Source organism: Gracilinanus agilis, chromosome 1 (genome assembly GCF_016433145.1).
Source record: "Gracilinanus agilis isolate LMUSP501 chromosome 1, AgileGrace, whole genome shotgun sequence".
Taxonomy (NCBI): domain Eukaryota; kingdom Metazoa; phylum Chordata; class Mammalia; order Didelphimorphia; family Didelphidae; genus Gracilinanus; species Gracilinanus agilis.
The window spans coordinates 11,197,810-11,214,878 of NC_058130.1; the positions used below are offsets into that span (position 1 = coordinate 11,197,810).

At 40.3% G+C, this 17,069-nt stretch overlaps 1 protein-coding gene across 1 annotated transcript in view; it reads left to right on the plus strand.

Moving 5' to 3' along the window:
* CACNA2D3 (calcium voltage-gated channel auxiliary subunit alpha2delta 3) overlaps window positions 1-17,069 on the plus strand; it is an 858,102-nt gene that overhangs the window by 661,141 nt on the left and 179,892 nt on the right. The window contains exons 28-29 of the mRNA XM_044675448.1: window positions 4,516-4,637; window positions 8,882-8,962. Of these exons, the coding sequence (XP_044531383.1) occupies window positions 4,516-4,637; window positions 8,882-8,962 (203 nt within the window). The remainder of the gene's footprint in view (window positions 1-4,515; window positions 4,638-8,881; window positions 8,963-17,069) is intronic.

The following is a 17,069-nucleotide window of genomic DNA, read 5'->3' on the forward strand; positions in this document are numbered from 1 at the left end:
TCTCTTCTCTTCTCTTCTCTTCTCTTCTCTTCTCTTCTCTTCTCTTCTCTTCTCTTCTCTTCTCTTCTCTTCTCTTCTCTTCTCTTCTCTTCTCTTCTCCTGTCTATTCTTTCTCTCTTGTCTCTTTGTCTCTCTTCTCTTCTTTCTCTCTTGTCTCTCTCTCCTCTCTCTTATTTTTCTCTCTTCTTATTTCTTCTTTTTCTTGTCTTTCTCTTCTCTTTCGTCTCCCTTTTGGTCGACCCCTTCCTTTCTCCTTTCTCTGTCTCTTTCTTCTCTTCTCTTTTTTTATACCTTTACCTTCCATCTTAGAATCAGTCCTAAGCAATTGGAGTTAAGTGACCCGATAGTCACACAGCTAGGAAGTATCTGAGGCTAGATTTGAAGTCAAGGCATCCAATCTCTAAGCCTGGCTTTCTATCCACCGAGTCACCTAGCTACTACCTCACTTCTATTTTCTTCTCTCTCTTCTTTTGGTCTCCTCTCTCAATATGTGTGTGTGTGTGTGTGTACATATATATATGGCACAGTACATATATATGCATAATCATATAAATATGTATCTATATCTATATATGATTGGGTATCGTTTCAGAGGGAAATCACTAGGGTAAAGAGAAATTGGGAAAGGTTTTGTAGAAAAGATGAGATTCTATTTGGGGCTTGAGAAAAGCCAGTAAACAGAGGTGAGGAGGGATCACATCCCAGGCATGAGGCACATAGCAAGTGAAAATACTCAAAATCTAAAGAAGGAGAGTTGTGTAGGAAAAGCAAGGGGGTCATTGCCATTGGATCACTCATTGGCCCTGTGAATGGGAAGTAAGGTACAGGAAGCCTGGCAAGGGAGGAGGTGACCAGTTATAAAGGGCTGTGAACACAAAACAGGATTTTATATTTGTTCCTGTAGATGATGTTCAATATTCAATATTCAATTTTGGAGTGTATTCAATAGAAGGTTCATATGAGCTTGGGAAGAAAGACAATGAATTCAGCTTTGGCCACACTGAGTTTAAGGATATCCAGTTTGAATTATCCAATAGGCAGTTGGAGATGCAGTGCTAGAGGGCAGGAGAGAAGCTGGAGCTGAATGAGTCGATCTGATGATCAATGCCATTAAATATGTCAGCTAGCTGACATATAAAGCATTTTACATTTGTTAATTTATTGCAACCAGACAACAACCCTGTGAAGTAGGTGCTCTTGATATCATCCCCCCCTTTTGGGCATGATGAACCGTTAAATCACAGAGTACATCTACAACACAGGGAAAGACACTGAAAGTCTCCCATGCTCAGTTTCCTCTTCTGTAAGATGGAGATGATCATTTCATGCTCTACTAGGGTTGCTATAAGAAAAGCAATAAGGCAACAGGCAGGAGTTGTTTTAAGCCATTATGTTGCCTGAAGCAGGTTTCTATTTTTTTCATTAGATCACTCCTTGGAGACTCTGCACGAGATTTCCCCTGACCATCTCTCTACCCCAGAAAGGCCCTCCTTGATCCAGTCCCCCATCTTGAGTAAACCTTGCAGAATCCAGAAGATATCTGCCTTAGAGGCAGAGCAGAGAGAATGCTTCCACATTTTTTTCCTGAGCCCATCTCAAAACAAATAGCTCCAGGGCTGGCAGCTGTGTGGCAGCCCTGCTGTGAAATTCTTGCCCTCCCAGGGCTCTTAATCGAAAGCCTGTTGATGTTTGAAAATCAAAACTCAATTTGTCCTTCTTTGACTTGCAAATGGAGGACTCTTCCTTCTGCCTAGGGGTAGACAGATTGGGTAGCCCAGAGGGTGAGGGCCAGCAGCTCAAGCTCTGGCACTCATGGGTTAGCACCAGTGGCCTCATTGGGTCATACCCAGGCCCAATTCCAGCTCAACTCCCCAACCAGTTCCTATTCTCAAGGACTCTTTACAGTCTACCAGAGTCCTTCCAACTTCTGTGAGTCACTGATCATCAGACTAAGGCCACAGGGCAAAGAGGTGGGCCTAAAACAGTGAATATGCCTTTCCTGATCTCAATAAATTCAGCTGAATTCTAGAGCAGGAAAAAACCTGCTGTGACCACAGGCTCCCTAAGGAGAGGCATGACAGCATCCAGAATGAAGGAGGTGATGGGCTGGCGCTACACAAGCCGAGGCAGAACAAATCTAAAAAATAACATTCCACAATGGACGTTGCATTTTCAGAAGAACATGGAGGAGCTGGAGAGCAGCCAGGATGGTGAAGGGCCCTCCGTCCATGTCATTGAAAGATTACTCACTTGCAAGGATGCTGATGCATGGGCCATCTCTATCTCATTTATACCTAGTCTTTGCTTGTTATCTTCCCTGTTACATTGTGAGCTCCTTGAGAGAAGACGCCATCTTTTTCCTTTCTTTGGATCCCCAGCCCTTAGCACAGTGCATTGCATATAGTAGGTGCTTAATAAATGCTCATTGGCTTGGTCGATCCTCCGAAGATGAGAGGACTTGAGGAAGATATGATGGCTACTGATCTTCCTTTCATTTCTGAAGCTCTTTGATTCTCTTCTGCCCTGTGACTAAACTCTAGGGCAGAGTCCGGAGCCTCCCAGTTGACCTTCCCCAACTCTAATACTCTGCATTCCATGATTGCACTGAATCACTTCATTCTTCACACGTTATGCCCTGGCTTTTACTGCAGGACGTCTAGTCCTTCTAAGAAACAGCTCTGATGGCCTTGAAGGTAAACCAGGGACAATGTGAAAGAAGGATTAAACTTGAGTTTCATTTGACCCCAAAGGGCAAAACTAGGAAAAATGGGTGGAAGTCACAATGAGGCAGATTTAATTAATAAATCAGATCTATTTTTTTCTTCTTTATTTATTGTTCCTTGAAAGGTCTGGAGGTTCAGAAATAAGTACTGCTGCCCCCTTTTAAGATCTGGGGAAACAGAGGGAGAACGCTGAAGTGGTAGGTGGCTTGGTGGCGTAGAGTTTAAGCATGCTGGACTGAGACTAAGGAAGATTTCGATTCAAATATGATATCAGAACTGTGTGAGACCCTGAGCAAGACACATAATTTCTGTTTGTCTCCATTTCCTCATCTTTCAAAGGGCATTATAATAGCATTTATCTCTAGGGCTCTTATGAGGGTCAATGAGATAATAATTGTGAAGTGCTCGGCACAGGGCTTGGCACATAGTAAATATCATATCAATGCTAGCTGTTGTTTAGCCATGTTTCAGTCAAGTCCGACTCTTCGTGACCCCATTGACAAAGATGCTGAAGTGATTTGTCATTTCCTTCTCTAGCTCTTTTCATAGATGAGGAAACTGAGGCAAACAGGGTTAAGTGACTTGCCCAAGGTCAAGTAATAAGTGTCCGAGGCCAGATTTGAACTCAGATGCAGTCCAACCCAAATCTCAATCAGTCAGATAATAAGCTTGTACTGAGTACTTGTAATACATAAGGCATTGTGTTACAAAGAAAGGCAAAAACATTGACCTCTCTCAAGGAGCCCCTATTCCAATGGGGAAGAGAGACACACCCTGAAAAGAAGGCACCAATCCTTATTAGGAAGACCTTTCTACAGGTCAAACTTCTTCTATTCCTCGGTGACTCATTTAAATTTTGGACAGCTCTAATGGCAGGGAAATTCATTCCTTTGTCCACCCCACCCCCCAAATTAAACCCACATCTTCCCTTTTATTTATTTTATTTTTTTAAACCCTTAACTTCTATGTATTGGCTCATAGGTGGAAGAGTGGTAAGGGTGGGCAATGGGGGTCAAGTGACTTGCCCAGGGTCACACAGCTGGGAAGTGGCTGAGGTCGGGTTTGAACCTAGGACCTCCCATCTCTAGGCCTGACTCTCCATCCACTGAGCTACCCAGCTGCCCCATCTTCTTCTTTTAAACTTCCCTCAGTTGCTCCAATGGACGACCTCTGGATCAAACAGAATAATTTCCTCAAATATTTAAGTGCAAACCCCCAAAATACTAAAACAAAACAACAGAAACCTAAGTGTTTATTAGGTGCCTACTATGTGCCAGGCACTGTGCTAAGGGCTGTGGATATGGAAAAAAGGCAAAAACAATCCCAGAGCTCACAGTCAAATATTTTATGATGAAAAAGACTCCAAGACGGCCATGATGGATGTTGAAGTGACCTCTAAGCTACGTGTCCTGGATTATTTCAATGAACTTGCGTGACTCAGTGATTTTTTTTTTTTATTTAGAAAAAGAACTGGGGATAAGCAAAAATCTAGACATCAGCACAACTAATAGAACTCAGAACCTCAGTGTGAAGGGAGTCACTGGGAGCACTGAAAAGTTAAGTTACTTGCCCAGTATCACAGTAATAGTTAGTGAGGAGACTTTGAACTCGGGGCTTTCCCATTTCAACTCAGCTCTGTCCACTAAGTCACACAGCAAAACAATCAAGTTGGGGACCTGGCATTAGAAATGGATGTTTCTCTAGGAAGGGAGCTGGATCTCTATGTAGAGGGACTCCTTCCTAAATACTGTTAGAAAATGACAAATGTCTTCTTTTCTCTTTCTGTTTCAAGAGACTTCCTGAAAGCTGGAGATAAGGAGAATATTTTCAATGCTGATCATTTCCCTCTCTGGTACAGAAGAGCAGCTGAGCAGATTCCAGGCAGCTTTGTCTACTCCATCCCATTCAGCGTCGGTCAGTATTGCGCTTATTCCACTTACCGTAATGCTTGAAGGAGGAGATCTTAGCTTTAACTGCATTAAAAAAAAAAATTATCTTAAAGCTAAAGGGGAGGAAAATATGTTGGAGTGTTTTATTTGGTTTTTAAGTTAAAAATCTGTTTAAAATATATTAGTCAGTCAACAAGCCTTTATTAAATCCCTCCTGTGTGCCTGGCAATGAGTTAAACATGTGATTAAAAAAAATAAAAGAAAGAAAAGCAAAAGACACAATCCTTACTCTCAAGAAGCTAATATTTTCAGTCAGGAGTCAACGTGCAAATAACTATTTGCAAGCAAATAGAGACAGTAAAAAGTGGAGCTAACCAACAGAAAAAAGACACCGGAATCAAGAGAAATCAGGAATGGCTGATATTTCAGTGATACTTCAATTCACCCTTCTTTGTTAGTTGGTCTCTTCTAGTACACATATTGGGATGCTTCTTTTAGGAATAAGAAATGACGTTCTTCAGGAGGGTAGTAATCATCACGCAGGATTAGAAAAGGTGAAATTATGATTATAGCCTGGGTGAATCTCAACTGATATTAAGACATCCCCTGAACACTATGTGTTCAAGAGTCCAATCTTTAATTCTTTAATATTGGCTTTTAAAAAAAAATGTAATTCGGTCCTAGGTTCAAACCCGGCCTCAGCCACTTCCCAGCTGTGTGACCCTGGGCAGGTCACTTGACCCCCATTGCCCACCCTTACCAATCTTCCACCTATGAGACAACACACCGAAGTACAAGGGTTTAAAAAAAAATGTAATTCTTTCCCCCAACATCAATTGCTAGGGAACAAAGTCTAGTTTATTGGAACTCTTCGTTAATGTTAATTGGGTTCTTATCTTTAGCTATACTTTCAATTTAGTTATCTAAACCAAAAAATTCACTTTATTAACAACAGTGACAAATAAATTACTGAAAATACCAATTCCTTTTCAGAACAAGAACTTAAAAGAAAATAAATCAGCCAAAGATATATAATGGGAAAACCCTCCCTTCCTTTTCATATCTGAATTCTGTATCCATGGGAGTGGCCACAAGGAATTTTGGGTATTTTTTTCTAACAGATAGAGAAGTCATGGTTCTTACTTTGAATTACAAAATCAATATTTCAGAATTAGAAAGGACCCTAGAGGCTATCAATCTGACCAAGTATCCCACTAGAACATAATTGGTACATGGTCATTCTTCTAGCCTTGGGCTAAAAGAAGTCCTCTAGTGATGGAGAACCTGCCATCTTTTGAGATAACCCATTCCCCTTGGAAAGAGTTATTGTTTCGAAGTTATACATAGCATCAAACCTAATTATGTTTCCTTCCCTGTTTTTCCTGGTTCTTCCCTCTGAGCCAAACCAGAACAAGTCTAAGATCTATCTCAAATGACAGTCTTTTCAAATCCTTTAAGACAACTCATATACTATAATAATCATTATAGTGAATAAAAAAAAATTCCAGTTCTTTCAAAATGGGAAGTAGAGTTGATCATCCCTTTACCCCATTTTTAAAGCATAGATATTTATTTTTAGATAAAACATAACAGTAATATAAAATTAATATACTCATCCAAGAGAAATGAATTTTCACAATAGCTGTGCTTTAAAATCTATATTGCATTCTTTTCCTTCTTCCCCAAGAAGGCAGGTATTATTATATAAGTTGCATATATATTATATAATACATATTTCTTTGTCATATTATAGAACAAAAGACATATTGCTTATATTACAGAAAAATTCATAGAGGAAATAAAGTAAAGAATGCATTCAATCTGTATTCAGAATCCTTTTTCATCATGAATGCCTTCAAGTTGCCCTAGATACTTGCCTTCTTCTAGATATTTATCATCCGTAGTTTACCATCATTTTTTCATTATTAAAAAAAGCATCTATATCTTCCTTTTTAGAGTCAATACTATATATTGCTTCCAAAGCAGAAGAGTGATAAGGACTAGGCAATGGGGGTTAAGTGACTTGCCCAGGGTCACACAGCTAGGAAGTGTCTGAGGCCAGATTTGAATGTAGGACTTTTCATTTCTAGGCCTGGCTCTCCATCTACTGAGCCACCTAGCTGTTTCCTATCCCATGATTTTTTTTTTAAAGAGTCAAGGTGGAAAGTTGCAAAGGAAGATTTAGGTCTGATAAAATACAAAGCTTTCTAAGAGACAGAGCTGTCCTAATGTAGAAAGGTCTTCTTTGGGACATGAGAGGTTCCCCTGTCTTTAGAGGTCTTCATGAAAAGACTTGATGACTACTTGTTAGGGTTATTGCTGTAGTGCTTCTTGTCCAGGTTTGAGTTGGATTAGATGATCCTGAGGTCCTTTCCAACCCTGAGATTCTGTAATTTAATGGAAAAAGCCTGATATCTGATTTAGGAGCCCTGGGGTCTAGACTGGGCTCTTAGGACCTGTATGGTCTTCAATTTTCTCACCTCTAGAAAGAATCTATTAAACCAAGTGATTTCTAAGGTGCTATGTAGCTTTGACATTCTACATTATTAATTCCAGTATGGCAGAACGAATTTTACTTCCTTATGTGGTGTCTGGTTACCTAGAAGAAGAACCCAGATAATTTCCATATGATTCCTGATGTCATTGCTTTGGGGATATTCCAAATTGATATTTGGCAACTTTCCCCTTTGAGGTCTGAAGCCATCAGGAATAACCAAGAAGCTATTAATGAGTGTTTGGAGTAAGCATTACATTCCTGTTTTATCCATGTTTGGAATAGATGTGCCCAGAAACCCTAGGCTTTCACTAAGATTTTACAGGTCAGTTCATTCTAAACCAAGAAATCAGAGCCAATGCTCCCAACTCATTTGAAAACTATTTGAAAACTTCTCCAACAGCTCTCCCATGATGTATATTTGTGGATGGAATATAAATATGACTATTGAGATAAGTAAACAGAGAGAGCAGTAACTATGTGCTACCCAACATGCTGTGTGTTCTAGATTTTAAAGAATTCTAGGAGAAAAGAGAAAATGTTTACTGAATTCTCATCATGTCCCTCAAATCAGGTAATAGAACATCGGGTCTACCAGAGATACCCAAGTAGTCATTTCTCAATGGTACTCTTATGACCTGAAAAGAATCAGAGAACCTTAGGGTTGGGGCCAAACAGAACAAGTCACAATATGACAGAATTTGATATTTGGTGGTGACTTAAGTGGCCATCTAGACTAAGCCTTATCTAACAAAAGAATCCCCTCCACAATATGACTCGAAAAAGGTCTTCATTTGTGTGAAGACCTCCAAAAAGCAGAACCCAGTATCTTCTGTGATGGCTACTTTGGAAGAACTCTGATATTTAAGGGAATTTTTTTTGACCCAACCTAGAACTATCTCTTTTCCCCGACCCAAGATTTTCCCCTCTGGGACCAAGTATAACATGTCTGTCATCCCTTTTCCAAATGACGGTGCTTCCAATATTGGAAGGTAGTCACTATCTCTCCACACTTGGCTCCAAGATTTCTTTCTCCAGGCTGTGCACCCCAGTTCCTTCAAAAGATCCTTCCATGATATGAACTCAAGGATCTTGGATTTGGGGTGTTCTCCAACTTATCAATGTTCTTTTTAAAACGTGGAGCATAGGACTGAATGCAATAGAGCAGTCACATTTTTATCAGGGGAGTATACAGTGGGAAAAGGACTTGGCATAGTGCCTAGAATATAGCGCGAATTTAATAAATGCTTGTTGTCTTAGCTACCATCTTTTTATTCCTGGATGCCTTGTTTATTGACATATCCTAAGATTATTTTAGCTTGTTTGACTGCTATATCACAAATGTTGATTTTCATCCAGAAAGATATACTCACAAAGGTCTTGATACCACTTACCGAGCAAAAGCCTAGGCTATGCTGGATAGTGTTGGGTTTAGAATCGGAAAGGCGCCTTTGAGTAGTGGAGATTCCTTATTTATATGATTTGGGCTAGATGGGCACTGAGACGCCTTCTTACTTTCAAATTCTATGCTTCTATAATCCCACAAATTCCACATTCTGATGCTAGTTGCATTGCCTGAGCAATAGACTTAAGCTTTCTCCACATCTAGCAACATTTATCAACTAAGTCACAAACAGGTTAGGATCTGCCGGCCTGGAAGGATCTCTCATATCATGGGGAAATGCTGAAGATGCAATAAGTTGATATCGTTTACTTTAGTGATCATGGGAGATTAATCCACTGTAATACCATTATGATTTTTTCCCCTATAACAGGCGTCGTAAACAAAAGCAATGTGGTGACTGCAAGTACTTCCATCCAGCTCCTAGATGACAGGAAATCACCAGTGGTAGCAGGTAATGCTGTCATTTGTTTCCATCCATGAGCAAAGCAAGGATGATTTATGGTAACTCATTTCCCTTGTACCACTGTTCTTACCAAGGACAAGCACATTTTACTGATTTGGTTTTCAAAATATTTGATTAGCGCCTTATAGTTTCATATCACAGTCATTTCCTGGTATAACTTTTTCCTAAGGAAGCCCTTCCCTGCAACAAATAAAAACATTTGTACTACATTGAACTCGATAGCTCCTACAATATTCCATACTTATATCTCCCCATCTATTTATTGAAAATATCCAAATGTTTTATTATCATTATCAGAATGAAATTGACCACAATAATTAATGTTGGCATGGTGTTCATATTGTTGTAATCAGTATAGATCTTGTTCTGGTTCTCCATCTTTTCACTCTTTATCAGTTCATGGAGGTTTTCCGATATTTCTCTTGATTCCCTCATATTCATCATTTTGCAAAGGTATATCGAATCTATTCGTCTTGGGAACATAATATTGTATCATCAACACTGAGGACTGGTTGCTTTTTGAAAGTGTGACTGAATGCTTTTTTTTCACTTTGATCCTTCCAAATCCACAGCTACTAGGACAGTATGCAAGGGAGAATGTTGGCTCAGCTGTCTGGGAATTTGAGATTAGATAACAGATGAAAAATTAGTGATGCACCTCCTAAAAACAAGTGGTGGCAATCAGGTTTGACCATATACATCAGTGGTTCCCAAAATTTTTTGGTCTACCATCCCCTTTCCAGAAAAAAATATTACTTAGCCCCCTGGAAATTATTATTTTTTAAATTTTAATAGTAATTAATAGGAAAGATAAATGCACCTGTGGCCATCACTGCCCTCCTGGATCATTGCAGCACCCACCAGGGGGCAGTAGCGCCCACTTTGGGAATCACTGATATTCATGATGTCTTCTGGATGACATCTTATAGAGAATGATTCTAGACTGAATAAAGTTTTGTTGGTAAATAGCTTCTAAAGAAGAAACAGCTGTCTCCATAATTCCCTTCTGGCAAGAATGTGGAATAGGTTGACAGTGACCTTGTCTTTCTACAGAACAGAAACTCTTTCTGTAAAACCCTTGGGAAGATTTCTTTCACTAACAGAATGTGGGCACTTTGGAATTTCTGTTATACGCTTCTATGAATTTCCTAACATGTAAGTATCCCCACCAGTGGAAGAGGCTGCCTTAAAGGGAAGGTAGGAGCTTCCTTCTTCTGGAAGGTTGCCTGAATAGCTATTCAGCCAAGGTGAAGCTGAAGAGGATTCTCGAGTTAGATACAGATTGAGTTAGGTGGCTCAGAGTTCATTCCTAAGTCTGAGATTCCATCAGATTGTCAGTGTGATTTTTCTGCGTGCAAGTCATTTAAAATTTTAATGAAAAAAATCTAGAGTTTTCCTTCCATTTGGACTCTGTCTTTGTATATGTGTTTTAATTGGAAAGGACTGAAAGCTTCTCTAGGATCATCACTAGTATCCCAGGGCAATAGTCAATTATGCTGTTGCGTGGCAAACTTGGTATGCCTAGAAGTAGAAAAAAATTGGTTCTTTTTGAGACAAATGTTCATACTTGACTGAATATCTGGGGTTCATGGCTCTTTAATTCTAGTCCTTGGACTCAGTTATTTGATGTGCCATAATCAGTGAAGAGACAGAGTGCCCCTTTCTTCAGCCAGGTTTGCTTTGGTTGTAGTCTGTTCAGCTCAACAAGATCTCTCAAGCTCAATGCCTCAGTGGATAGAAGGTTTAATTTGGAGCCAGGAAAACCTCAGTTTGAATCCTAGCTGTGTGATCCTGAGTAAAGTCACTTATTCTTTTTTCGCCTCAGTTTCTTCATCTCTAAAATGAGCCTAGTGTTAGCAGCTACATTCTAGAGATATTGTCAGGATCAAATGATGCATTGAATACAAAGTGGCTTCCAGGTCTTAAAGTCCTAGATAAATGCTATTATCATCAATAATATTATCATTATAACCTATATGCTAGGCATGATGCTAAGTGCTGAGGATATAAGGCAAAAATGAAATAATCCTTGCTCTTAAGAATCTTAGATTCTGTTCATTCATTGAACAACTGCACATGATGCACCTAGAGTCTTCCAGATTCTACACTAAGCCCTGGTATATAATGATATAAATGATATAGATTCTACCTTTAAGAGATTTACATTGAAGTCATTCATTCAACAATCATTTATTAATCACCTACTGTGTTCTCAGGACTGCATCTATTTATCTATCTGTCTATCTATCTATCTATCTATCTATCTATCTATCTATCTATCTATCCATCCATCCATCCATCCATCCATCTATCTATATCTATCTATCTATCTATCTATCTATCTATATCTATCTATTTATCTATCTGTCTGTCTGTCTATATCTATCTGTCTGTCTGTATGTCTATCTATCTATCTATCTATCTATCTATCTATCTATCTATCTATCTATCATCTATCTGTCTGTCTATATCTATCTGTCTGTCTATCTGTCTATCTATCTATCTATCTATCTATCTATCTATCTATCTATCTATCTATCTATATTTCTATCCATCTGTCTGTCTGTCTGTCTGTCTACATGAAAATGAGCCATTCTCATTTATTTTAAGAACCTGCTATTTTATGATAAAAATGTGTTGGCATCTTACCCTCCAAGAATGAGACTGACCATGAACAAAGGTAGTAGTAGTGGAGTGAATTCCGGATCTAGACTCAGAGAAACTGAAGTCAAATCTCTCCTCAGCTACTGCGAGACCATGAATGAGTCATGTGATAGCTTTGGATTTCCATTTCACTACAGAAGAGGGGGTCAGAGGGTAGGAATGAACTAAAAGCTTTCTGAAGTTCCTTGAAGCTCTAAATCTATGAACTGTCTGCTTGCCTTTCTCGGGCCAGACCCAAGTGCTCGTCCCAGCCAAGGTCAGCCCCAAACTGACATTGACGTCACCACATTTCATTCTGGGTTTTCTTCAGCCTTAGCATCCTCTGATCTGGGTCAGTCTGGTCTTTGTTGAAACCAGAGTTGGCAAGTCCCTTCTTCCATTCTGTTCTAGTTTAAAAAATATTCCCAAATGCCTCACATTTCTGAAATGCCTGTTTTGGTTGATTATGAGTGAAATGTGGATTCAGTTTGGACAATCTGCATCCGGACTGCAGAAAAATATGTATGTTCCCAAACACTTCATTAGGCTCCTCAGTTGTAGGACAACCCCATGACAGCAAGCGCAAATTGTCCTTGGAGCTTTCTCCTGGTACTGCAGGAGATAACCAACCTAGTGACCACAAGGCACTGTATAGATCACATTTACCTATTTTTTTTCTTGATGTAATTAAGAGAGGGAGAAAAGAGAAAAAAATAACATGTCTGAGGTCATCTGAGTAGCATATATAGTGGGGAGAATGTTAGTCTTGGAGTCAAGAGGAAAAGGGTCTGAATTTGACCTTGGTCACTTGGCGTGACCTTGGGCAAGTGGCTTAACATCTCCCGGCCTTGAGAGAGTTTGTCTAAATCATAAGTGTGAACAACAACCCTCCCAAGTATGAACCAGGGGAAATATTTAACCAATAAATTAAAATACAACAGAACACAGATGACAATATGTGGTTTGCTAAGGTGATATGCTGCCCTCATGGATCCTTATGTAGAATTTAGTGACCCCATGCTGTTTGAGTTTGACACCTCAGGTCGAAAGGACATCCAACCTTCCTTCCAACTTGACGTCTCTCATCCTTTGGTTATGTAGACTTGATAACTCTAGAATCAAAGGAAGAACAATGGATCTTGAGTAGGAGGACCTGGATTCCAGTCTCAGCTCTGCTCTTTACTACCTTTTTGTGATGTTGGAGCATAACATTGATGACATCAACTCTCTAGGCTTTAATTTCTTACTCGTAAAGTGAGCAAGTCGGACTGAGTAGCCTCAAACAGTCCTTCCACCTCTCATCTTATGACTGTCGAATTTGACAGCACGGATGGCAATATGGTGAAAGGAGTCCTGGATTTTGAGTCACAAGCCTGAGTTCCGATTTCACTTAATACTTGCAGGATCTTATAGAGGCTATTGAACCTCAGTTTCTTCCTTTGTAAAATGTAAGGACTGGGGTAAATGATTTCCAAGGTCCCTGTCAGCTTAAAAGTGATCAGTTGGATTGAAGCCAGTATGGTGCGATTTTGGATGGGAGGGTTCGCTCAAGCCTCGGTTTTATGGCTTTGGTCCTGAGGAGAGGCAGAGGAATGGATGAGATGACCTCCAAATGACCTTCCCATTTCTAAAGCACGATGGGCTATTTCATTATATTTTAATAATTTCAACTCACTTTCAAGTCACTCTACTAATTAAGGCCTGGTAATTTTCTTCTCTTGATTTCCCTCAAATTAAGGAGAGATTGTTTACTATCTTAAAATGAAAGGACAGTTTTTATTGAAGTCGAATTCATGTCTCAGCAGGTAGAGAGGAAAACACGAGGAAAATTGTCCCTTGTCCTCCTGGGGAAGCCAGATGGGCAAAGGCGATTGACCCTGAACTGAGCTTCAATGAGGCTCTTGTTTAGAAAGTAAACAGATTTGAAGGGAAAAGTTGACCATTTTGTGAATAATTATAAAGGAGCCAGCTTGGAAGACTTGCCTAACACCATGGCATTCTCTAACCCATTTACAGAGCCGGGGCCTCTTGGGTGGGGAGGAATTTAAAAAAAAAATTTTTTTTTCTTCTTTTAAGCAAAAACATTTAGACCCTCATCTGTCACTGACAGCTTTGAAGAGGGGGCAGGCATACTGGGCAGGCTTCCATTGATACATCAACCATGGAGGAAAAATGAGTCCCATCCATCTTCTTTTCCCAAGGCACCAGTTTCAGTGCCCCTCTAGCACTGTCTGCCAGCCAGCTACCCAGCTGTTCTGGTATTTGCATACATTTCCATTTACCATCTTGTTGCCAAGAAGGGAAGAGATGCGGCATCCTTCCCTATCAGAAGACCTAGCAACGTTGCCCCCAAATCTTGATGCCTCGAATCAAGCTCAGAGTCCATCTTCTTATTTTTAAAAGAATCTTCAGCGGTCAGACTTGGGCTGCAATCTCATATTGGGTAGAACACTAGCAACCCAAGGAAGATCTTTGAGCCTTCATATTCCCATCTGCAAAATGGGGATAATAATCACACTTGGATGCGACAGAATGACATATAAGAGGGAGGACTAAACTGAGAGATGGAAACCATTTTTGAATCTCAACTCTGAAGAGTCTGCTTAGCCATATGACCAAGGCAAGTTGCTACAAATGCTCAAACCTTGATTTTCTCATCAGCAAAATCATCATTTGGAAGCTGGAAGGGTCTTTAGGCGCCATTGTTGGAAGCTCTTATTTGAGTGATGAGAAACCTGAGGCCAGTAGATGTTGGCCGACTTTCTCAGGTCACCTAGGTGGTAAGCAGCAGAGATGAGCTGGGAACCCAGGTTCTCCGACTCCAGAGTCAGCATCCTTTCCCTAAAACAGCAATAACTCCCCCACGACACAATACAGTGGCGGAGCTCAGAGAAGAAATGTAGCTAAAATGGCCAGCAACATCTAAAGGATTTTGTACACATTTGTCTTCGATGTTATCGTTTTCCAGCTTTCTTCAGGGCTGGGCTGGGGATGAGCCGAGGTAAATGGGGGGACATTTTGTAAATCTGAATAGCAGGAGAGTCTGGAGAGAGAGGCGGACTGAAGATATTGCATCCAGAAGACTTTGGCCTTCTCAGAGATACCTGAGGAAAAGCAAAAGATTTAGGCCTTCTCTGTCATTAATCAGGCACTCAGTGAGCCTTTATGAAGGACCTACTGTGTGCCGGGCACTGTGCTTAGTTCTGGAGATCCAAAAAGAACCCAAAACAAAACAAAAACAGGCTCTGCCTTCAAGGAGCTCCTGGTCTAATGAGGGAGACAACATGCAAACGATTGGGTACAAACAAGATCTAGAGAAGTTAAAGAATCAGTACAGGGGAGGAACTAGAATGAAAAGCTTGGGAAAGATTCCAGAAAGAGGTCGGATTCTATTTTGGAACTAAAATGAAATAGGAAAGGCATTACGTGAAGATGAGGGAGGAAGAATGTTACAGGCATGGTAACAGCCAGTGAAAATATCTCCAAAATGGGGAGAGACAAAGAGAGACAGAGAGAGAGACAGTCAGACAGACAGAGACAGACAGAGAGAGGAAGAGAAGAAGAGAAAGGGAGAGAGAGAGACAGAGAGACAGGAAGAGAGAGAGAAAAAGACAGACAGATAGAGAGAGGAAGAGAAGAGACAGAGAGACAGAGAGAGAGATAGAGAGACAGAGAGACAGAGAAAGGAGAAAGAGAGAAAAATGGACAGAAAAAAAGGAAGAAGAGAAGAGAGAGACACAGAGAGAGAGAACAGAGAGAGATAGAAGACAGAGAGTTTGTGTGTGTGTGTGTGTGTGTGTGTGTGTGTGTGTGTGAATTAATTTACAAGATTTAAGCAGGCTGGAAAGGTAAGAGGGGGAGGAAGATTTTGAAGGACTTTGAGTACCAAAGAGAAGAATTTATGGGTGACAATAGAGGTGGTAGGAAGCCTCTAGAGTCTATCTAGTAATGAGGTATCATAGTTAGAACTGCAGTTTAGGTTAATTTCTTGGACTAATGAGTAGAAGGTAGAGGGCAGGAGCTGGGAAAGACTTGAGGAGATGAACCAGACCTAGTAAGGAAAAGCATCATGGAGAACCTTTCTGCTTTACTTCAGAATAATCACCAGAGCTGGGAAGGACCTCAGAGACCATAGACCTATGTCCTCCTTTTACTAATGAGAAGACAGAAGTCAGTGAGACTAACTACTTGACCAAATGTGATAGAGATTGTAAGTGACAGAGAGCAAGATTTGAACCCAAGTCCTTTTGGCTCCAGAACCAGATACAAATCCCACTTTTGTCACTAACTGCCTCTATGGCCTTGGACAAACCTCTAAACCTACCCACCTTCAGGCTCAGGCTTCTCAGCTACGGAACGTACTAGGACAGGTCTAGCTTTTGACTCCCTTCTTACATCAAATCAGGGACTCTACCTGGAGGCCATAAAATTGATTTTAACATATGTTGAAAGGTGAATGTCAATAGAGCTTGTTGCCTTTGTACTCATTTGGATTTTGTCATGTGCATTTAAAACCATCATTCTGCAAAGGGATCCCCAGATCTCTTCCCTAGATTGCAAAGGATCCAGCACACAAAAGAGTTAGTTAGGACGTAGATCCTAAAGTCAATCTGTGATCTTATGATTCTGAGCTTCTTGAGGCTCACTTTGGCTGTCTCCCCAGGGCTTGGCATGGCACATGACACATAGCAGGGACTCAATAAGTGCTTGTGGATTAAATCATTGGTCTAATGAGGAACTGAGCTGGTGCTCCAATGAAGGCCATCCTTCAGGCGCTAATGTTGTTGCTCTCACTGCTGGTGTATTTCTCCCTCCTCAAAGTGCTTATGAATGTCCTCTAGCATGGCACGTTATAGACCTAGATTGTAGTGGTGATTGTGTGTGTGTGTGTGTGTGTGTGTGTGTGTGTGTGTGTGTGTGTGTGTGTGTGTAAAAGAGAGAAAGACAGAGACAGAGACAGAGACAGAGGGATAGAAATAAGGGAGGCAAATGGGGCAAAAGTGGAAAGTTCATTCATTTCCAAAACTAGGTTTTAAAAGTGACTCATATTTTATTTGCTTTATGATTCAGGACATTAAAAAAACACAATAAAACAATCTCACCTGGGCAGGTTCTATCCTTCTTCCTTCTGCACTCAGTAGGAAGTGATAATGAGAGAGACTTGTGGAGAAGGATTTATTAAATTGGTGACAGGAGATTCAGAACTCAACCGAACCTGAGTATTAGACCCTCTCCCAGAAGAATAAAAAATATATATGTGTGTGTGTGTGTGTGTATTAATTTCTCCTTTCCCTACTCCCTCACTGACCAAATAAGAAAAAAGCTGTTCATTATACATTATAAATATATATAGTTATGCAAAGTCAGTTGAAGAAAAAGGAGGAGAAGGGGAAGGAGAAAGGGAGGAAGGAAGGAAGGAAGGAAGGAAGGAAGGAAGGAAGGAAGGAAGGAA